General features: G+C 44.5%; 1 protein-coding gene across 1 annotated transcript in view; it reads right to left on the bottom strand.

The window, feature by feature from the left end:
- Positions 1-1,357: 1,357 nt before the first annotated feature.
- Positions 1,358-24,408, bottom strand: part of LOC142678164 (vomeronasal type-2 receptor 26-like) — a 38,730-nt gene continuing 15,679 nt past the window's right edge. The window contains exons 2-6 of the mRNA XM_075847423.1: positions 21,246-21,651; positions 20,824-21,056; positions 14,642-14,815; positions 14,266-14,389; positions 1,358-2,274 (exon numbers count right to left, since the gene is read on the bottom strand). Coding sequence (XP_075703538.1) covers positions 1,358-2,274; positions 14,266-14,389; positions 14,642-14,815; positions 20,824-21,056; positions 21,246-21,651 — 1,854 coding nt within the window. The remainder of the gene's footprint in view (positions 2,275-14,265; positions 14,390-14,641; positions 14,816-20,823; positions 21,057-21,245; positions 21,652-24,408) is intronic.

Consider the following 24,408-nt stretch of genomic DNA (forward strand, 5'->3'; position numbering starts at 1 on the left):
CCCAGGTAAACAATGCAGAAAAGTCAGGGAATATTTGAAAAGTATCCAAGGCTGCAAAATTTCTAGGAACCTCATGGTATCCCTTCATATGCTATTTAATGCAGTCTTAATATGAAACATACCACACATAGAGAATGCTGAACTGGAACATGGCCTAAAAGAAGGAGGTTGCTTAAAAAATTATCAAAAATGCGTTTTTTCAAAAACAGCAATGTGTAAGTCAAATCATCAGGCAACTCCAGAAATGGTTCTTTACTGATGTTGTATCCGTTATTCTTTTCTGCTGTACGGATGTGTACAAAACGCCCCTTTAATCATATTAATGCAACACAAAAACCCCAACCATAGAAAAATTCCATGGGAGCCCCTAGTGGTTCCAATGTCTGAAGAAACTAGCCGTTCTTTAGATTAGGAATCTGTCTGTATGATAAAAGTTCAGACGGCTATGTATATAATGGTCAGATGCAGACAAGCGCTCGTAGCATTACCTTCTAGTAAATATAGTATGTTGACATGTAAGGTCGCAATATAGTATACCTACTGTACAGTATATAAGTTCATATCTTCCAGTTACGATGTAATACAGAAGGCTGAAGCTCGCCGATACGCGGGTAATACACCGTTAACTTTCAACTATATAAAACATGCATTGGTTATTTGTTAACTATTAGAGAGAGGATCTTCATTACTGTGTAGTTTAACTCCATGGGTCTCTTTAAATGGGTTTCTGTATAGAAATTACAATATGGCGAGAATTGGGTCAGTGAGGCAGCAGTAAGCCGAGCGCTGTTGCAAGGTAACCATGACGCCGCCCACACAATTGGGGTTCACTCGGACATGCACACTGATGAGCGGAGGACGCCGGCGCATGCTCAGTGAGATACCAACTAGCCTGCAATAAAGATTGGGAATCCTTAGTCCGGGATGTATCTGCTTGTCTCCACATTGGCGCTTTGTATTATGTTGTATATATGGAAACACATACTGTATATACCAGATAAAATGATTAAGTGCATATGTGATGCCCCTTGTGGGTGACTAAGGAGGGGAGGGAAGTTGTTACCATTGGTGGACACATTACATTGTACACTTATTTATTGATGGCTCTGTTCACACTATGGTGCTTGTAAAATACCCCTGCATGGGTTGAAATGTTGTTGTTTTTTTTTTAATTATTAGAATGAACACTTTTTTGGTACATTTCTACACCTGGGTGGATGTTATCGACTTCTTACTATGTTTTCCTTATACATGGGTATCTAATTTAGAAGATTTATGTACAGCATCCATGGAAGTAAATAAATAAATGTATATATATATATATATATATATATATATATATATATATATATATATATTAATTTTGTGTTTTTGCTTGTATTTGCCTTGAAAAACTACTTTTTGAATTCAAATCAGGTCTTACCAGGATTATAAAACATTTAGGGACGAAGATACAGCCCAAAATGCCAACGCTTGACGATATTACAGCAAATATTTCGACAAGAACGGTATTTTTTCCAGTAACACTCATATAGGCCGGGATAAAAGCCACCCAGACGCTGCAGACAACCAGCATGCTGAACGTGATGTTTTTAGCTTCATTAAAACTATCTGGTAAATTTCTGGCCAAAAACGCAACAATAAAACTAACAGCGGCCAGTAGTCCCATATAGCCCAGGAGAATGGAAAAGGCCAGCATTGACCCCTCATTACACTGAAATATAATCTTGTCTTTATATAAGTGAGTGTTCCTTTCTGGGAATGGAGGAGAAGTAGATAACCAAATAATACTGAGTAAAACCAGAAGAAATGAGCAGAAGAAGACCACACAGTTTGTAATTTTTACACCAATCATTTTTCTCCAGGGACTTCCAGGTTTGGTGGCTTTGAAGGCCGTGTAGACCATGATGGTTTTAGCCAGAATAGAAGAGATAGCCACTGAGAAGATGATCCCAAATGAAGGCTGACGAAGCATACAGGTGACATGTGTAGGACGACCCAGGAACAAAAATACACAAAGGAAACTCAACATGATAGAAACCAGGAGAGTGAAGCTCAGGTTTTGGTTGTTGGCTTTGACAACTGGAGTGTCTCGGAATAGAATGAATATCCCCAAGATTATAGATGTCTTAACAGAACATAACACAGAAACTATGGATACTATAAGAACTGCAGGGTCATTTTTGTAGGACAGAAATTCAATAATTTTCGGTACGCACTGATTCAAGTCATTTGGCCATTGATCTTCTGGACACTTGTTGCATGATACACTGTCTGAAAAAATGGGAAAAATTTAAATCTAAACACAGGAGCACATTTATTAACAGACAGGAAAGATCACCAGAAACAATAAAGCAGCATTCTACGCTATCGTTTCCAGTAAAACCATGGACACAACCGACAGATTGCAGACAGAACCCATTAAAGGAAACTTGTCACTACCCCATACATGTGCAGCTGAGTGCACCATGTTATAGGCACTGCCGCACAGACCCTGGGGCACTTTGAATTACCTGTCTCGCCTCCACTGTTCTGGAGATATCGGTGATGTTATTATTGGCGCCCAACATGTAAATTAGCCACTGTACTGTCAGTGGGGCGTTCCTGAACATGGAAAGGGCTAGTGGGCGTAATAGTCAGCGCTCTGTCACTGTCCAAACAGCTGCGAACAGTGTCAGAGCGACTTCTGCTGTGGGATCTCTCTCTCAAGATCATCGCTGGCTGAAAGGAGCGGGAGAGAAAAGGAGAGCTGTCAAGAAGGGTTTGTGGACTCACTGGGCCATACCGTCTTGGTGGTAAGGCAGCTGGCCAACAGGGCACAGGTCAATGTCTATAGTTCGTATAGGTACCTGTGGCAGCTCGGACAGCAGCAAGGCAGGCTTGGCTGGGACTAGGCAGCTGGTAGGTAGACGTCTGGCGAGGTGAAGCAGGTCAGACGTGGAATACAGCACGACATGACATTGGCACAGCACGGTGCTCGACCAGGATAGTATGGAATGCAGGTAACAGGAACAGGAAAAGGAACAGGAAAACACTAGGGGACCATTGCATAGACAAACTAGGGAAACAACAACAATGCTAAGGCATAGAAGCAGGGGACTGGAGCCCTCTTATAGTCCAGGGTACTCATTGGTTCAAAGTTCATCAGAAGTCCGGTGCGCGTGCTACCCCTTTACGGGATCCGGCTGAGGTGAGTGGAAGCGAGCGCTGGCATTTCCTAAGGAGGAGGCTGGGGCCAGCGCTTGCCGACTCATGGCTGCAGCTGTCAGAAGGAGATTGGAGCTGACGGCCCATTGCAGCGACGGACATTACTGTATCCCCCCTCTTACGCCCACTCTTCTTGGGACCAGAGTGAGAGAGAAACTTTTCAGAAGAGTAGGGGCATTGAGGTTCTCCACTGGCTCCCAGGACCTCTCTTCAGGACCAAACCCCCTCCAATCCACCAAATAAAAAGTGTTTCCTCTCACTTTCTTGGTGTCCAAGATCTCTTTTACCTCAAAGGTGTCCAAAGGACCGCTGGAGGCAACCGCAGGGCTAGGAGTCTTGGTATAGCGGTTCAGAACCACCAGTTTCAGGAGGGAAACATGGAAGGAGTTGGGGATCCTGAGGGTAGGAGGCAGCCGAAGCCTGTAGGCGACAGGGTTGATCTGCTGCAGGATCTCGAAGAGTCCGAGGAACCTGGGAGCAAATGCCTGACGGCACCCTTAGTCAGATATTCCTAGAAGACAGCCGGATCTTTGTGCCAGGAAGAAACTGAGGAGGTACTCTTCTCCTTGTGTCAGCCTTCCATTTCATGCGGTCATTTATTAGGATGGAGGATCGAGTCTGCTGCCAGATCTGCAGGAAGTCTCTAAAAGCGGAGTCAGCCACTGGTAACTCAGAATTATCGGGCACCAGGAGTGGAATTTGTGGGTAATTGATGGTCCACCAGGTCTCTACGGATGAAATTAGCAGCGGATCCAGTGTCCAGATACGCAGAGACCTGATGCGTTCTCTCACCGGACACTATGATCACAGGTATGGACAATTTAGACGGAAGTCCATTCTTACCCAAGGTTGTCACTCCTAGCAACCCCAGGCTTTGGGATCTTTGGGGACACAGGCGCACAAGATGGCCACGAGGCGCAATAAAGACAGAGTCCAGAAGTGCGTCTGCGTTGTCTCTCCAGGGTGGATAGCTTCCATTATCACAGACTCCTTAGGAGGATCGACATCTGAGGACAGCAGGGGTTGCTGCAAAGCAGGAGCCAGACTGGGAAGGACTCCCTCCCGTCGAACCTCTTGGAGGCATTCTCGGATCCGTATATCAATCCGGGCGGACAGAAGGATGAGGTCATCCAGGTTAGACGGCAGATCTCGAGCGGCAAGTTCGTCCTCAATTTTAGGAGCTAGTCCATGCCAGAATGCAGCCACTAGGGCCTCATTGTTCCATAACAGCACTCCCGCCAGGGGGAGGAAGTGGATGGAGTACTCACTCACGGAGGTGTATCCTTGGCGTAGGTTAATCAAAGAAGCCGCTGCAGATGAGACCCGTCCAGGCTCCTCAAACACCATACGAAAAGTCCGGAGGAAGGCTTTAAAGTCACAGGTCTCTGGTCCTTGTCTCTCCCAGATAGGGTTCGCACATGTAAGAGCCTTGCCAGTGAAGAGAGCGATGATGAAAGCGACCCTTACGCGATCAGACAAAAATGTCATATTATACAGGCTGAAGTGGATCTGGCACTGATTCAGAAATCCACGACAGGTACTTGCCTCTCCATCATAGCGATCATCTCTTGAGATGTCGTCATAGTCTTGAATCGACTAGCGGGGTCCATGGTCTGAGCGTACTGTCACGAAGAGTCTGTGGACCCACTGGGCCATACCGCCTTGGTGGTAAGGTCGCTGGCCAACAGGGCGCAGGTCAATGTCTATAGTTCGTATAGGTACATGTGGCAGCTCGGACAGAAGCAAGGCAGGCTCGTCTGGGACTAGGCAGCAGGTAGACATCAGGCGAGGTGAAGCAGGTCAGATGTGGAATACAGCACGACACGACTTAGGCACAGCACAGTGCTCGACCACGATAGTATGGAATGCTGAGAACAGGAACAGGAACACACTAGGAGACCATTGCATAGACAAACTAGGGAAACAACAACTAATTCTCAGGCATAGGAGCAGGGGACTGGAGCCCTCTTATAGTCCAGGGTACTCACGGGTTCAAAGTTCATCAGAAGTCCGGTGCGCGCGCTGCCCTTTTAAGAGCGGGCACGAGCGTGCACGCTCACCCTACGGGATCCGGCTGAGGTGAGTGGAAGCGAGCGCTGGTGTCTCCTGAGAAGGAGGCTGGGGCCAGCGCTTGCCGACTCGTGGCTGCGGCTGTCAGAAGGAGAATAGAGCTGACGGCCCGCAGCCACAGACATTACAAGAGCGCTCACACACGCACACACAGCAGTGATCCACAGCAAAGACGCTGCCGCCACTGCCGAGGAAATTAAGCTCTCCACCTCTCCTGTCAGCCAGTGATGAAAAGACTGTGTGATCTCTCACTCGAGAGATCACACAACTGAAGCCGCTCTGACATTGTCCGCAGTTGATTGGACAGTGACAGAGCGCTGACTATCACGCCCCCTGCCCTTTCCATGTCCAGGAACACCCTACTGATGGTGCAGGAGATAATTTACATATCGGGCGCCAATAATGCCGGCACCGATATCTCCAGAACTGCGGAGGCTGACCATGTGATTCAAGTGCCCCAGTGTCTGTGCAGTAGCACCTATAACATGGTGCACTCAGCTGCACATGTATGGGGTAGTGACAAGATCTCTTTAAAGAGGCTCTGTCACCAGATTTTGCAGCCCCTATCTCCTATTGCAGCAGATAGGCGCTGCAATGTAGATTACAGTAACGTTTTTATTTTTAAAAAACGAGCATTTTTGGCCAAGTTATGACCATTTTTGTAGTTATGCAAATGAGGCTTGCAAAAGTCCAAGTGGGTGTGTTTAAAAGTAAAAGTCCAAGTGGGCGTGTATTATGTGCGTACATCGGGGCGTGTTTACTACTTTTACTAGCTGGGCGCTCTGATGAGAAGTATCATCCACTTCTCTTCAGAACGCCCAGCTTCTGCCAGATCACGCTGTGACGTCACTCACAGGTCCTGCATCGTGTCAGACGAGCCGGCACCAGAGGCTACAGATGATTCTGCAGCAGCATCGGCGTTTGCAGGTAAATCGATGTAGCTACTTACCTGAAAACGCTGATGCTGCTGCAGAATCAACTGTAGCCTCTGGTGCCGATGTGGCCGACACGATGCAGGACCTGTGAGTGACGTCACAGATCTGCACTGCCAGAAGCTGGGCGTTCTGAAGAGAAGTGGATGATACTTTTCATCAGAACGCCCAGCTAGTAAAAGTATTAAAAACGCCCCGATGTACGCACATAATACACGCCCCGATGTACGCACATAATACACGCCCACTTGGACTTTTACTTTAAACACGCCCACTTGGACTTTTGAAAGCCTCATTTGCATAACTACAAAAATGGTCATAACTTGGCCAAAAATGCTCGTTTTTTAAAATTAAAAACGTTACTGTAATCTACATTGCAGCGCCGATCTCATGCAATAGCAGATAGGGGTTGCAAAATCTGGTGACAGAGCCTCTTTAAATTCATTGAGTTACAACAGCCGCCGGTGGCGTCCGTGGTGCATTGGAAGCGTTGCTTCCGGTATTCCCTTGTACTGCTCCTCTGACTGAGCAGAATAACAGAATGGCCCGACGCAGATGTCAACAGGGCCTTACTGTTGTACAGATGTAGCCATCATTACCTTGACTTTTAACGCATTAAACACACAGTGGGAAGATCCTTTATCTTGACTTTTTTTTATGACTTTCCAATAGCTTTTGTTGTGTGATATCACGCTGCAGCAAGTTATCAGAGTCAAGATAAAGATGGCTACATCCGTACATGTATGATGTTAACCATGTATGATTTTAATAAAAGTAATTGTTAGAAACATTGTCTAAGGTTCCAGCACAACATGCAGAGATTAATTTATGGTCATGACATCATTTTGTATTAATAAATATCCTATATATATGATACTAGTAATCAAGATTCAATTGTAAAATTTTATTTTCTTATGTAAGACATGTCACATGATGATTCATATCCAATATATATATATATATTTTTTATTTTTTTTATTTAATCTTTCCTGGATGTTGGGAAAAATGGGTCATTGAGGCAACAGCCAATAGTTGAGATAATGTAGACACCATACTGTGACAACAAATACAGGGAGCAATAGATTCCTTTTACCATGGAATGGATAGTTAGAGAATTCATTAAAAAAATATTGGGGACAAATATGTCACGACTGTAATGGTAAAAACTGGCCTTGTTGCCAATAGAAACCATTTATAGTGCTGATTTAATATTTCCAGAGCTGGTTAAGAAGTGAAAGAGCTCTGTTTGGTTGCTTTTCCGGCAATACTGATTTTTTTTTCTAAGTTTTGCTCATCATTTTAACCACTTTAGGCAGGGGCGTAGCTAGGGGGGCTGGCGGGGCATGTGCCCCGGGCGCAGCTCAGAGGGGGGCGCCAGCGCCCCCTCCTCCTGCACTATAATTGTACCTGTGTCGCAAGGACACAGGTACAATTAGAAGCAATGAATGACCGGGCACGTTCCGTACCCGGCCATTCTGCGCCTCTCCACGAAAGAAGCGACTGGTACCTTTTGTACCAGTGACGCTTCCGTCGATGAAAGGCACTGACTGACTAGCAGGGAAAGTCTTCCTGCCCAGCCAATCAGCGCCTTTCATAGACGCTGTGTTCAACCCCCTGGAGACCTGCGCAGAAGAGAGCAGGTCTCCATGGCTGCCGGACGGCGTGGGAGCGGGAATAAGGTGAGTTTGAATATTTTTTTATTTTTTTTAATTGCAATAGAAGTGTGGCTGTATCTACAGGGGGCTATATCTACAGGGGGGGACGGCTATATCTACAGAGGGGGCTATATCTACAGGGGGACTATATCTACAGGGGTGGGCTATATCTACCGGGGGGCTATATCTACAGGGGGGCTATATCTACAGGGGGTGGGCTATATACAGGGGGCTATATCTACAGGGGGGGACGGCTATATCTACAGAGGGGGCTATATCTACAGGGGGACTATATCTACAGGGGTGGGCTATATCTACCGGGGGGCTATATCTACAGGGGGGCTATATCTACAGGGGGTGGGCTATATACAGGGGGACTATATCTACAGGGGGACTATATCTACAGGGGGTGGGCTATATACAGGGGGACTATATCTACAGGGGGGCTATATCTATAGGGGGTGGGCTATATACAGGTGGACTATATCTACAGGGGTGGGCTATATACAGGGGGGGCTATATTTACAGGGGGGGCTATATCTACAGGGGTGGGCTATATTTCCAGGGGTGGGCTATATCTACAGGGGGGCTATATCTACAGGGGGGCTATATCTACAGGGGGTGGACTATATACAGGGGGACTATATCTACAGGGGGACTATATCTACAGGGAATGGGCTATATACAGGTGGAATATATCTACAGGGGGTGGGCTATATACAGGGGGACTATATCTACAGGGGGGCTATATCTACAGGGGGTGGGCTATATACAGGTGGACTATATCTACAGGGGTGGGCTATATACAGGGGGACTATATCTACAGGGGGGCTATATCTACAGGGGGGACGGGCTATATCTACAGGGGGTGGGCTATATCTACAGGGGGCTATATCTACAGGGGGCTATATCTACAGGGGTGGGCTATATACAGGGGAACTATATCTACAGGGGGACTATATCTACAGGGGGTGGGCTATATACAGGGGGACTATATCTACAGGGGGTGGGCTATATACAGGTGGACTATATCTACAGGGGGTGGGCTATATACAAGGGGACTATATCTACAGGGGGGCTATATCTACAGGGGGTGGGCTATATACAGGTGGACTATATCTACAGGGGGTGGGCTATATACAGGGGGACTATATCTACAGGGGGCTATATCTACAGGGGGTGGGCTATATACAGGTGGACTATATCTACAGTGGGGCTATATACTGGGGTGGACTATCTATGGAGCACCATATACAGGGGTAGGCTATAGCTACAGGGGGAGCTATATAGTATATAGCCCCCTGTAGATATAGCCCACCCCTGTAGATATAGCCCACCCCTGTAGATATAGCCCACCCCTGTAGATATAGCCCACCCCTGTAGATTTAGCCCACCCCTATAGATTTAGCCCACCCCTGTAGATTTAGCCCACCCCTGTAGATATAGCCCACCCCTGTAGATATAGCCCACCCCTGTAGATATAGACCACCACTGTAGATACAGCCCACCCCTGTAGATATTGTCCCCCTGTAGATATGGTCCCCCTGTAGATATGGTCCCCCTGTAGATAGCCCACCCCTGTATATAGTCCCCCTGTAGATATGGTCCCCCTGTAGATATGGTCCCCCTGTATATAGTCCCCCTGTAGATATAGTCCCCCTGTAGATATAGCCCACCCCTGTATATAGTCCCCCTGTAGATATAGCCCACCCCTGTATATAGTATCCCACAAATAGCTCCCCCTATAGTGCTCCACAGAAAGCCCACCCCTGTATATAGCCCCCTTGTACATATAGTCCACCCCTGTATATAGTGCTCCACAGATAGCCCACCCTTGTATATAGTATATACAGGGGTGGGCTATCTGTGGAGCACTATATACAGGGGTGGACTATCTAGTGGAGCACTATATACAGGGGTGGACTATATGTACAAGGGGGGCTATATACAGGGGTGGACTATATGTGGAGCACTATATACAGGGGTGGGCTATATCTACAGGGGGGCTACATACATGGTTGGGCTATCTGTAGAGTACTATATACAGGGGTGGGCTATATCTACAGGGGGCTATATACAGGGGTGGGCTATCTGTAGAGCACTATAGGGGGAGTTATTTGTGGGACACTATACAGGGGTGGTCTGTATGGGGGCATTATCTACAGGGGCTCTATGGCAGGCACTATCTACAGGGGGCACCGTGTGTGTGTGTGTGTGTGTGTGTATGGGACACGGTGTATGGTGCTATTATAATTAGAGGTGCAGTGTATGGTGCTATTATATTTAGGGGCGTAGTGTGTGGTATAATGATAACTTTATATTTATTTATAGGTGCAGAAATGTTGGAAAAGTGAGAAGCTGAAGACATGTGAGCGGCAAACTGCAGAAATGGGCTGTGACCGGGAGAAGCCACCATAGAGGTCTGGACCGGATGGAGAAAAAGAACTAGAATCTGAGACGTCACCGGTGAGTCACTTAATGTAAATGTTTATTCTGCCTCTAATCAGCACTGTAGTCACTGTATGATCTGCAGCGAGATGATGGGTCGTATGATTATGATAGGATTTATTTTTTGTGAAACGGCATCTCCCAGCATATCCTTATCATTGTTCGGGCCATGCTGGGAGCTGTAGTTTTACGCCGTACACACCTATACGGCAGGGGTTGCACTAAATTGAGCTGTATTTGTGCTGGTGCTGTATATATGTAATGAGCGTTGTTCTGGGGCTGTATATATGTACCGAGCTTGGTTCTGGTGTTGTGTATAGAACCATATTGCTTGTGAAATGTACAATTGTTTTTATGCTCGCGTTACATAAAAATAAATGACACGTCGATTGGTAGAGAAAACAAACATGGCAAGGGGGAAGGAGATGTCGGGAAAGAGGTTGGGGGGGGGGGCGCGCCAAACTGAATCTTTGCCCCGGGTGCTGGAGAACCTAGCTATGCCTCTGCTTTAGGTCATATTTTACAAATGTTTTCATTTCTGGGTGCTAGTATATAAATAGGATGCTTTGAAATTATAAAGAGTTTAATAGAGCCGCAAACCTGATGAAGGGCATGGAGAATCTTAGCAAGTAGGACAGCAGCAAAAATGTCAGTGGAGCTAAGATGATTTCATGGAGCAAAATGACATGAAGAGTTATATAAATGTATGATAATACTTAGCTGAATCTTGATCATCAGTCACCTAGGACCTACAGTAGGAATTTTGGTTCCACTGAATGTGTAAGAGTAAACACGGTTTCCCTACAAGCCACCCACCCCCTGGTTGAAATGAATGAACAAATGTTTACTATTTTAATCATTATGAGACAGCCAAGGCTAATATTATGTAATACATGTTCCCTATATGGCCAAAAGTACATGGACACTCCTCCTAACTATTAAATTTAGGAGTTTCAGCAACACCAATTGCAAACAGGTGCATTAAATGAAATGCACAGCCAGGGCCGGCCTTAGGATCTATGGCGCCCAATGCAAAATTTCCTTTCGGTGCCTTATCCTATCATAAAAAAAATGCCCCATAAAAAAGTATAATGCACTTTGTAGTGCCCCACCCAGTATATTTTCCCCTCACAAAATAATGCCCCTTTTGTGCCCCCATACAGGCATAGGCTGTAGAATGTGCCATACAGCCCACCTGTAGCTTGTGTAATAAAGCCCCCTTGTAGATTGTGCCATACAGCCCCCTTGTAATTCTGCCATACAGCCCCCCACCTCCCCCTTGTAGACAGTCCCATTCAGCCCCCACCTCCTCCTTGCAGACAGCCCCATACATCCCCCCATCTCCCTCTTGTAGACAGTCCCATATAGCTCCCCATCTCCCCCTTGTAGACAGTCCCATACAGCCCCCCACATCCGCCTTGTAGACAGTCCCATACAGCCCCACCTCTCTCTTGTAGACAGTGCCATACAGCCCACCACCTCCACCTTGTAGACAATGCCATACAGCCCACCACGTCCCTCTTGTAGACAGTGCCATACAGCCACCCACCTCACCCTTGTAGATAGTGCCATACAGACCCCACCTCCCCCTTGTAGACAGTGCCACACAGCCTCCCACCTCCCCCTTGTAGATCCCTTGTAGATAGTGCCAGACAGCCCCCACCTCCCCCTTGTAGACAGTGTCATACAGCCTCCCACCTCCCCCTTGTAGATAGTGTCATAAAGCAACCCACCTCCCCTTGTAGACAGTGCCATACAGCCACCCACCTCCCCTTTGTAGATAGTGTCAAACAGCCCCCACCTTCCTCTTGTAGACAGCGCCATACAGCCTTCCACCTCCCCCTTGTAGACAGTCCCATACAGCCCCCCACTTCCCCCTTGTAGACAGTGCCCCCCAAACAAATAAAACAAAAAAAATGTACTCACCTATGCCCCGTTCCCATGACAATTTGAGCTGCTACACAGCGCCGACAGGGTCCTTGCGTAGGCCGACGTGCTCTGCCATAGTGTTCAATACCTCCCTGCTCTGCCATAGTGTTCAATAGTATCTGCATCCTAAGGACGTAGATACTAATAAATGTGGCATCCCTACAGTGGTAGCAGCCCGTAGCGGCTGCTAGCCGCTCCACCGGGCATGGGGGGTGTCACAGTTTGTGGGCTTGTGGACCCAATAGGCCGTACCGCCATAGCGGGGAGGCAGCTGGCCAAACAACAGAGAACCCCAGCAATACAAAGTCCCGCACAAGGGTACCTGGATAGTCCAGACAGTGGCCGCAGCTCTGGCACTGATGGAGATGGGTGCAGCAGGTAACGCCAGATGTGGCGGATGACAGCAGGTGCCGCAGGTTTCCCCAGACATGGTGAATCCCTCTCGACATGGCAGATGACACAGGATGTGGCGGATGACACAGATGCCGAAGGTTGCGCCACATGTTGCGAATCCCTCTGGACGTGGCAGATGACAAAGGTGCAGTAGACACAACTCCAACTAGTAGGCACAGGAACAATAACACAGCACGGGATACAGGAACAGGTAGCAGGGCACGGGTAACAACTGGAACAGGAAACACTAAGGGACCATTTGCAAGACAGACTTTGGAATAACTAACAACGCTCAGGCAAGGATCAGACGGGCTGGGGCCCTCTTATAGTCCAGGAAATCATGTGTGTTGATGATGATGATTTCCTACATGTGCACGCGCTGGCCCTTTAAGAGCGGGCACGAGCATGTGCGCGCACCCTATGGGACACAGCGGACCAGAGCGGAAGTGAATGCTGGCGTCTCCTGGAAAGGAGACGGGGACCAGCGCTTACAGATCCATGGCTGCGGGCGTCAGGAGGTGAGCAGAACCGACGCCCCGCGGCCATGGACACTACAGGGGGTCCTTCCCTGTGGGCAGCACAGGCTACTTCCTGCCCGGTGATGATGCTAGCAGCCACTACAGCTGCTACAGTGGTAGTTATGCCACTGAGTAGAGAAGGAGCGCCTGGGCGGAAAGGCAGCTGCAGAGTCGCCGGGCTTGTGCGCTTCAGAAACACAAGCAGGGGAAGGGAGCTAGCGCACCGCCACCTTCCACCTGCAGGCATTATGCTCCCTGTGTGATTGCTCAGGTCGCACACCCCAAAGCCCGACCCTGTGCACAGCCATGCAATCTCCATAGACAAACACTGTTAGTAGTATGGGTCGTACTGAACAGCTCAGCGACTTTAATCAAGGCACAGTCAAGGGATGGCACAAAACCTTTCGGGAAATGTCTAATTTGCTAGATTTAGCCTGGTTATTTTTTAGTGTTATTTTTTGTAACGTGGAAGCATCTAGGATTAACAACATCTCACTCACGGAAGACCACGCAAACTCAAAGAGCGGTGTCATAGAGCGCTGGAGCGCTTGGCACTTAAAAATCCCCTATTCTTTGTTGCGTCTGGAAGGTGTCCACATACTTTTGACCATATAGTGTATGTGACATATTAGGCTGGATTCACACGAACATGTTCGGTCCGTAGAGGACAGATAGTTTTTTGGCCGCAAGTCCTGGATCGAACACACTAACGGGAGCCGGACTCCTAGCATCATAGTTATTTACGGCGCTAGGAGTCCCTGCCTCTCCGTGGAACTACTGTCCAGTACTGAAAACATGATTACAGTACGGGACAGTTGTCCTGCAGCGAGGCAGGGACTCCTAGCATCGTATATAACTATGATGCTAGGAGCTCGGCTCCCTGCAGTGTGTTCGGCCCGGGATTTGCGGCCGAAATACGTTCCGTCCTTTACGGACCGAACATGCTCATGTGAATCCAGCCTAAAGAGATGCGATACATCTTATCTGGTTTTGCACTTCCTATAAAAGATATTAGCAACCTCAGAAGTATCACTGCTCAAAAACATGATCCTTGGTTGGAAATGTCTGGGGGCAGACACTTCCTAACTCCACAAGTTCGGGAACATTTTTTACCTGTTTCATTGGATATTTGTCCCTCGGAGCATTTCATACAGTCAAAGCAGCATTTATGAATTCCTGGCTTTAAAATTCTTTTGTAACCTGGAGGACACTGTTCAGAGCATGTAGACACTGGGATCTGTTACACATAATCAGAAACGGGAGATGTGTCAAAGCAAAATAAAATTAGGGACCAATGGTAAGTTATAACTGGTAAACTGATAGATCAATTGGATTTCTATATTAAATGAAGTACATAAAACATTCCTGGCTTTTCAACTCTTATTAAAAGAAGACAGATATGAAGATTGCATAATTATATTTATATACAAAAGAAGAATATAAATCTTACATCGCTATGTTTCCATATTATTTTAAGATGATGAAATACAATCTGATTCCCTTCAGGTGACGATGCATTGAAATATCCAACATCTGTTAACTCAAACATCTCATCATTGTCACATGCAAAATTAAGGATATAATAGAGTGTCGACATTTCTCCTTTCTCATTGAAATTAATATCTTTTCCTAAGGGATCTCGGAAATGGACTCTTCTTAGGAACTAGCAGAATAAAATACAAATTGCATGAAATTTTATATCTTTCCTAATTTTTATTAATGTACCATAGTTACATATTTGATAAGGTTGAAAAAAGACACAGGTCCATCAAGTCCAACCTATAATCCTATCGTGTTGATCCAGAGGAAGGCAAAACCCCCATGAGGTTGATGCCAATGGCCTCATTAGGGAACAAAAATCCTCCCTCTCTCCAAATCTGGCAATCAGAATAAATCCCTGGATCAACATCCCATCTCCAGAATCTAGTACTCATATCCTGTAATATTATATTTTTCAAGAAAGGCATCAAGGCCCTTCCTGAACTTGTTCAATGAATCAATCATCACAACATCCTGTGGCAGAGAGTTCCAAAGTCTCACCGCTCTCACAGTAAAGAATCCACGTGTCTAATGATGGTGAAGCCTTTTTTTCCTCTAGACATAGAGGATGCCCCCCTTGTGCTTGTTAAAGGCCTAGGTGTAAAAATATCATTAGTAAGATATTTGTACATTGTAATTAGATCGCCCTTAAGCGTATTTTTAGACCCAAGTTTGATAACCTTTCTTGTACTGCACCACCCATTCCCTTTGCACCCATTCTAGTTCAGCAATGTCCTTCTTATACACAGTCTTATACGCTGTCTTAGTGCTCCATCAAGTGCTGCGACTTCTTTGTTGTGACCAGGGCAGGCGTTAGGGGGGGAACTGGGCAATTGCCCAGAGCCCCCATCCTCCCAGGGCCCCCTGCCCAGTGGCAGTACTACTACTACAATAGCAACCATAGCGGCTGCTACTGGGCCCGCGACATAAGGGGGTCATGCCCATTGTCGTCGCTAGCACCGCAGGGGTGCCGGTGCCAATGATTGCCATATTGAATTGTATATATGTCCTCAGGATGCAGTTACAATTGAATTCTTTGGCGTAGCAACTACCTGCTCCGCCATTCACTAGGCTACGGGCCACGTTACATAGTTACATAGTAACATAGTTAGTACGGTTGAAAAAAGACACATGTCCATCAAGTTCAACCAAGGGATGAGAAAAAGGTGGGAATGAAACAAATATTCTACACATTGACATAGGAGCTGATATTTTTTAGTTCTAGGAAATTATCTAAGACTTTTTTAAAGCCATCTACTGTCCCTGCTGTGACGGCTCCTGCGGTGACTATTCCATAGATTCATATTTCTCACAGTAAAGAAGGCTCGTCGTCTCTGCAGGTTGAACCTTTTTTTCTCCAGGCGAAGGGAGTGCCCGCTTGTCTATTGAGGGGGTTTTGCATGGAATAGGATTTCACCATATTTCTTGTATGGGTCATTCATATATAAATGTTCCCACTTAGTTTCTTCTTTTCAAGGCTAAATAGGTTTATTTATTTTAATCTTTCCTCATAACTTAGATTCTCCATGCCCCTTATTAGCTTTGTTGCTCTTCTTTGTATTTTTTCCTCCTTTCTATGAATTAGAGCCCAGAACTGAACTGCATATCCCAGATGAGGCCTCACTAATGCTTTGTAACGTGGTAATATTACATCCCAGTCCCGTGAGTCCATGCCTCTTTTAATACACGACAATAACTTGCTGGCCTTAGAAGCAGCTGATTGACATTGCATGATGTTTTTTCGTCTATTATCTACAAGTACACCCAGATCCTACTCAACAAGTGAATCTGCTAGTTTAGTTCCCTCTAGGACATATGATGCATGCAGATTGTTGTTACATATGTTAGGCCTGCAGCCAATAAGATGCTCTGAATAAAAAAGCCCTGCACTGGCCAGCGCGATGATGTCACTGGATCACAGCAGCCTATGCAAGGCTCCCGTCTCGGTATCTCGGGGCTGTGGAGCAGCTTCGTACATTACGGGAACGGGGCTAGGTGATTACTTTTTCTATTATTATTTGTTTGTGGGGCTGTATGGCACCATCTACAAGAGGGGGTGTGGGGCACTATCTACAAGAGGGGGTGTGGGGCACTATCTACAAGGGGACTGTGTGGCGCTATCTACAAGAGTGAGACTGTGTGAGATGATCTACAAGGGGGCTGTGTGTGCCACTATCTACAAGGGACTGTGTGACACTATTTACAAGAGGGAGGCTGTGTGGCACTATATACAAGAGGGGCTGTGTGACATGATCTACAAGGGGGCTGTTTGTGGCACTATCTACAAGGGGGTGTGTGGCAGTATCTACAGGGGGCTGTATGTGGCACTTTTTACTGCGGGCTGTGTGTGGCATGATCTCGGGGGGGCTGTGTGTGGCACTATCTACAGGGAATACTGTGGCACTATTTACATTGGCACACGATTACTGATGGAGCACTTTTATTGTGTCGAACACTAAAGGATCATTATTACCATCTGGGGCACTGAGGATTAAGAGTTTGTTTAGAGGGTGAGGTATAGGTTGTGAGGATGCTGGAAAAGCGAGAAACTAACATGTCTGTGTGTCAAATTTTGCAGGGACGAGTCAAGGCTGGAATAAGTCGTCACCGTTGTCTGGGCCGGATGGAGAAAAAAAGGGAAAGTAAACGACTCAAATGAAAGAAGACATCACCTTTGAGTCACTAGATATAAATGTGCTGTAATCTCTTATATCGTCTGCAGAGCTCCTGTGTATAACTGGCATCTACCACAATATAGTAACGGCATGGTGGTAAAATTGGTCTTTATATAGTGATTTTTATTCAGTAACAGTATGGGGTATTTTTCAGTCACTATGTGGTTATGGTGAGGTGGTATTTTTTTGTATTAGTAAGGGGGTTATTGTTCAGTCACTATGTGGTTATGGTGTGGTGGTATTATTCAGTAACAGTATGGGGGTTATTGTTCAGTCACTATGTGGTTATGGTGTGGTGGTATTATTCAGTAACAGTATGGGGGTATTATTCAGTCACTATGTGGTTATGGTGTAGAGGTATTATTCAGTAACAGTACGGGGGTATTATTCAGTCACTACGTGGTTATGGTGTGTAGATATTATTCAGTAACAGTATGGGGGTTATTGTTCAGTCACTATGTGGTTATGGTGTGGTGGTATTATTCAGTAACAGTATGGGGGTATTATTCAGTCACTACGTGGTTATGGTGTGGTGGTATTATTCAGTAACAGTATGGGGGTATTATTCAGTCACTATGTGGTCATGGTGTGGCAGTATTATTCAGTAACAGTATGGGGGTATTATTCAGTCACTATATGGTTATGGTGTGGAGGTATTATTCAGTAACAGTATGGGGGTATTATTCAGTCACTATGTGGTTATGGTGTGGAGGTATTATTCAGTAACAGTATGGGGGTATTATTCAGTCACTATGTGGCTATGGTGTGGCGGTATTATTCAGTAACAGTATGGGGGTATTATTCAGTCACTATATGGTTATGACGTGGAGGTATTATTCAGTAATAGTATGGGGGTATTTTTCAGTCACTATGTGGTTATGGTGTGGCGGTATTATTCAGTAACAGTACGGGGGTATTATTCAGTCACTACGTGGTTATGGTGTGTAGATATTATTCAGTAACAGTATGGGGGTATTATTCAGTCACTATGTGTTTATGGTGTGGAGGTATTATTCAGTAACAGTATGGGGATATTATTCAGTAACAGTATGGGGGTATTATTCAGTCACTATATGGTTATGACGTGGAGGTATTATTCAGTAATAGTATGGGGGTATTTTTCAGTCACTATGTGGTTATGGTGTGGCGGTATTATTCAGTAACAGTACGGGGGTATTATTCAGTCAGTACGTGGTTATGGTGTGGTGGTATTATTCAGTAACAGTATGGGGGTATTATTCAGTCACTATGTGGTTGTGGTGTGGTGGTATTATTCAGTAACAGTATGGGGGTTATTGTTCAGTCACTATGTGGTTATGGTGTGGCGGTATTATTCAGTAACAGTATGGGGGTATTATTCAGTCACTATGTGGTTATGGTGTGACGGTATTATTCAGTAACTGGGGGTATTATTCAGTCACTATGTGGTTATGATGTGGCAGTATTGTTCAGTAACTGTATGGGGGTATTATTCAGTCACTATGTGGTTATGATGTGGCAGTATTATTCAGTAACTGTATGGGGGTGTTATTCAGTCACTATGTGGTTATGGTGTGGTGGAATTATTCAGTAACACTATGGGGGTATTATTCAGTCACTATGTGGTTATGGTGTGGCGGTATTATTATACAGTAACAGTATGGGGGTATTATTCAGTCACTATGTGGTTATGGTGTGGCGGTATTATTCAGTAACAGTATGGGGGTATTATTCAGTCACTATGTGGTTATGGTATGGCGGTATTATTCAGTAACACTATGGGGGTATTATTCAGTCACTATGTGGTTATGGTGTAGAGGTATTATTCAGTAACACTATGGGGGTATTATTCAGTCACTATGTGGTTATGGTGTAGAGGTATTATTCAGTAACACTATGGGGGTATTATTCAGTCACTATGTGGTTAAGGTGTGGCGGTATTATTCAGTAACACTATGGGGGCATTATTCAGTCACTATGTGGTTATGGTGTGGCGGTATTATTCAGTAACAGTATGGGGGTATTATTCAGTCACTATGTGGTTATGGTGTGGCGGTATTATTCAGTAACACTATGGGGGCATTATTCAGTCACTATGTGGTTATGGTGTAGAGGTATTATTCAGTAACAGTATGGGGATATTATTCAGTCACTATGTGGTTATGGTGTGGAGGTATTATTCAGTAACAGTATGGAGGTATTATTCAGTCACTATGTGGTTAAGGTGTGGCGGTATTATTCAGTAACAGTATGGGGGTATTATTCAGTCACTATGTGGTTATGGTGTAGAGGTATTATTCAGTAACAGTATGGGGATATTATTCAGTCACTATGTGGTTATGGTGTGGTGGTATTATTCAGTAACAGTATGGGGGTATTATTCAGTCACTATGTGGTTAAGGTGTGGCGGTATTATTCAGTAACAGTATGGGGGTATTATTCAGTCACTATGTGGTTATGGTGTAGAGGTATTATTCAGTAACAGTATGGGGATATTATTCAGTCACTATGTGGTTATGGTGTGGAGGTATTATTCAGTAACAGTATGGGGTATTATTCAGTCACTATGTGGTTAAGGTGTGGCGGTATTATTCAGTAACAGTATGGGGTATTATTCAGTCACTATGTGGTTATGGTGTGGTGGTATTATTCAGTAACATTATGGGGGTATTATTTAGTCACTATGTGGTTATGGTGTGGTGGTATTATTCAGTAACAGTATGGGGGTATTATTCAGTCACTATGTGGTTATGGTGTGGCGGTATTACTCAGTAACAGTATGGGAGTATTATTCAGTCACTATGTGGTTAAGGTGTGGCGGTATTATTCAGTAACAGTATGGGGGTATTATTCAGTAACAGTATGGGGATATTATTCCGTCACTACGTGGTTATGTTGTGGCGGTATTATTTGGAACTTATATTGTGTTGTTATTATTGGTAATATTGGTCTTATAATAGTGACTTGTGTACAGTAACTGTATGCAGGTAATATTTCATCTGATAAAGTGGTATGATTTAATAACTGTATATATATATATATATATATATATATATATATATTATTTTATTTTTTTTGTGAGACGTGGGTCATATGCTTTGAGGCATGCAACACTACTGGACGCGCTCAAAATCAGAGATGCAGTTCTCTGCACAACGCCGCCTGAAATAACTACATTATTGATACAGTAATTCAGCATTTTGGGCCCCACATTTAACTTTGTCCAGGGCCACACTAAAACCAGCCCTGGTTGTGACCAGCGTAGGTCCCAGTTAGTCTGGCACCAATAACATATTGATGGCATATCCCTAACAGCCATACTGTATGGGGAAAGGGGGCACCAACCCTCAGGGCAACATCCGAAATAAGGCTTAATGTAGATTCAATGTGGTAATTACTGTGGCCAAAGTTTAGGTTTAGGCTACAAACATTTCTTGGAACTGAATTATAACTATTTATATCAAGTGGAGTTTTTTACCTTTTGCATAAGTATTTGAATGTCCTTGTATTTGTCTTCGGTATTTCTTTGCATATACAATTGCATCTCATGTACAGCATATGCCATGGCATAGACAGATTTATACACCAGATAAGTTACTCCAAAACTCTCAGTATAGTATATATTGTCGTCCAGTTCACCTAATTTTATCGTTTTGTTGCATTCATGAAGTTGAAACAAACTAAACTTCAGGAGCCTGTTTACTGTTGGATCTGAGGTTAAGCAATCAAAATAATATGCTAAGATATACTCTAGTAAAAAGTCATGTGGACGATTTATTAGGCTGATATCTTGTAGGAATCTATTCAAAACTGGAATCTCTTTATTAGGGGGTGAAAATATCAGACTTCCGTGAAACGATGATTTTCTGATTTTGGAAATTATCATGTGAGAAATCCAACCTGCTGGTACGATGAATGTCTTCTCATGGCCATTACTGTCTTCTCTCTCAATAAAATCGATAACAGCTAAAGAAACTTTACCACAAATGACTACAATTTGTGAAGTTGAGTTGTTAAATATCTCTAGTGAATTATCAGCAATATTTTTTATTTTGTGCCATGTATCTAAAATTTTAATAATATACTCAATACAGATATCATAACTATTAGCCATTGTCTTCATCTCCTGGCTCTGCTTCTCCCCGACATCATCATCAGATGCAATAACACCGATCCATGTCCAGTTATAATGTCTGAGTAATTGAATAATTGCCAGACACTGGGTTCGATAATTGGGAAGTGCTTGGAACAAAGATGGATAACGTTTTAAATCGCTCACAATAGAATCCACTGGACCATAACTGATCTGAATAACAAAGTAACAATGAAAGAAAACTGATTAATGATTAATGTACAAATGTATTACAAAAGCCATTCAGCTGAATAGGTGGTTGGCATTGGTCAACCCCAGTAAGAACAAGGTCATGGTCTCACTGGCGAATGCGAGTCATGGTCCATCCTTCCCTTCAGTCTTATGGTATCCATTCCCAAAAACTTATAGTGTGTTTGGTTTGATCCCCTACTAATAGGACCTTGTTTCACCTGGCGTACTATGAAACTCCCATTCTACTTGTGTTCTAATAGGACTCATCCGCCTGGTTATTGGACAAGGCAACAAGGCTTACCAAACCATGTGGGATCAGCTGAACTCACTCTCCCTTAATGAACTATTTGGTTAGAGAAAATTGCCTGATGAAGACTCCTTCAGGTCTTTCCTTAGCTGCTTCCTACATTACCAGCATTTTGTGAAGAGCAGTTCTCTCCTTTTCAAATCTTAAGTGCCCAATTGACCGCTTGAAGACTTTAAAAAAGTACTAGTAGCTAGACCTTTAACCTGTTGGCAAATATCTAGACTATATAATAATTTTGTACTTCAGCCTGTGTCCAGGAAGCCATTTTTTCTGCTGTCTTACCCTCTCTGACTCTGATATGTATTTTATACTACGCCACTCACATGGTTTTTACCCATGTGTTAGGTGACAGGGGAACCATTATAAACTTTTGACACGGTGCTACAAAACACCTAAATTCCTTTTTGCAGACAATTTATCGACCTCAAAACCTCTGCTGGCGTTGTCAGAACAATGTAGGTTCCCTCTTGCATACACTGCATTCCAAATTATTATGCAAATGATATTTTTCGCCGATTTTTCTAAATAGTCGATGCAAATGACAGTCAGTATAATCTTCAAGCCATCAACCGTTGGAGTATAACGCAAATTTTATTGAACAAATCTCCTAATGATAACACATTTTTTTTTAGAAGTAAAAAACTCAAAATGCACTATTTCAAATTATTATGCACAACAGAGATCAAAACATTTTAAAGGTTGTAAAGAGAACTAAAATGGTAATTTGTTGAATTTGCAGCATCAGGAGGTCATATTTACAGAAATCAAAAGCTCTTTCAATAAAAAAAAAACTTAACAGGCCAAGTTACATGTTAACATAGGACCCCTTCTCTGATATCACCTTCACAATTCTTGCATCCATTGAATTTGTGAGTATTTGGACAGTTTCTGCTTGAATATCTTTGCAGGATGTCAGAATAACCTCCCAGAGCTTCTGTTTTTATGTGAACTGCCTCCCACCCTCATAGATATTTTGCTTGAGGATGCGACAAAGGTTCTCAATAGGGTTGAGGTCAGGGGAACATGGGGGCCACACCATGAGTTTCTCTCCTTTTATGCCCATAGCAGCCAATGACACTGAGTTATTCTTTGCAGCATGAGATGGTGCATTGTCATGCATGAAGATAATTTTGCTACGGAAGGCACGGTTCTTCTTTTTGTACTACGGAAGAAAGTGGTCAGTCATAAACTCTACGTACTTTGCAGAGGTCATTTTCACACCTTCAGGAACCCTAAAGGGGCCTACCATCTCTTTTCCCATGATTCCAGCCCAAAACATGACTCTGCCACCTCCTTGCTGACGTCCTTGCTGATGGTTGGGACATGGTGGCCATTCACCAACCATTCACTACTCCATCCATCTGGAACATCCAGGGTTGCACGGCACTCATCAGTAAACAACATGGTTTGAAAATTAGTCTTCATGTATTTCTGAGCCCACTGCAACCGTTTCTGCTTGTGAGCATTGTTTAGGGGTGGCCGAATAGTAGCTTTATGCACACTTGCAAACCTCTGGAGGATCCTACACCTTGAGGTTCACGGGACTCCAGAGGCACCAGCGGCTTCAAATACCTGTTTGCTGCTTTGCAATGGCATTTTAGCAGCTGCTCACCTAATCCTATTAATTTGTCTGGCAGAAACCTTCCTCATTATGCCTTTATCTGAACTAACCCGTCTGTGCTCTGAATCAGCCACAAATCTTTTCACAGTACGATGATCACGCTTAAGTTTTCTTGAAATATCCAATGTTTTCATACCTTGTCCATGGTATTGCACTATTTCACGCTTTTCGGCAGCAGAGAGATCCTTTTTCTTTCCCATATTGCTTGAAATCTGTGGCCTGCTTAATAATGTGGAACATCCTTCTTAAGTAGTTTTCCTTTGATTGGGCACACCTGGCAAACTAATTATCACAGGTGTCTGAGATTGATTACAATGATCCAAAGAGCCCTAAGGCTGGGTTCACACGACCTATTTTCAGACGTAAGCGAGGCGTATTATGCCTCGTTTTACGTCTGAAAATAGGGCTACAATACGTCGGCAAACATCTGCCCATTCATTTGAATGGGTTTGCCGACGTATTGTGCAGACGACCTGTAATTTACGCGTCGTCGTTTGACAGCTGTCAAACGACGACGCGTAAATTGACTGCCTCGGCAAAGAAGTGCAGGGCACTTCTTTGCAACGTAATTTGAGCCGTTCTTCATTGAACTCAATGAAGAGCAGCTCAAGATATACGAGCGTCACAGACGCCTCGTATATTACGAGGAGGAGCATTTACGGCTGAAACGACGCAGCTGTTTTCTTCTGAAAACAGGCTGTCATTTCAGCCGTAAATGCCTGCTATCGTGTGAACATACCCTAAGACACAATACCATCCATGAGTTTCATTGAAAAACTAATAATTAAATGTTTATGACACTTAAATCCAA

Source organism: Rhinoderma darwinii, chromosome 1 (genome assembly GCF_050947455.1).
Source record: "Rhinoderma darwinii isolate aRhiDar2 chromosome 1, aRhiDar2.hap1, whole genome shotgun sequence".
Classification (NCBI taxonomy): domain Eukaryota; kingdom Metazoa; phylum Chordata; class Amphibia; order Anura; family Rhinodermatidae; genus Rhinoderma; species Rhinoderma darwinii.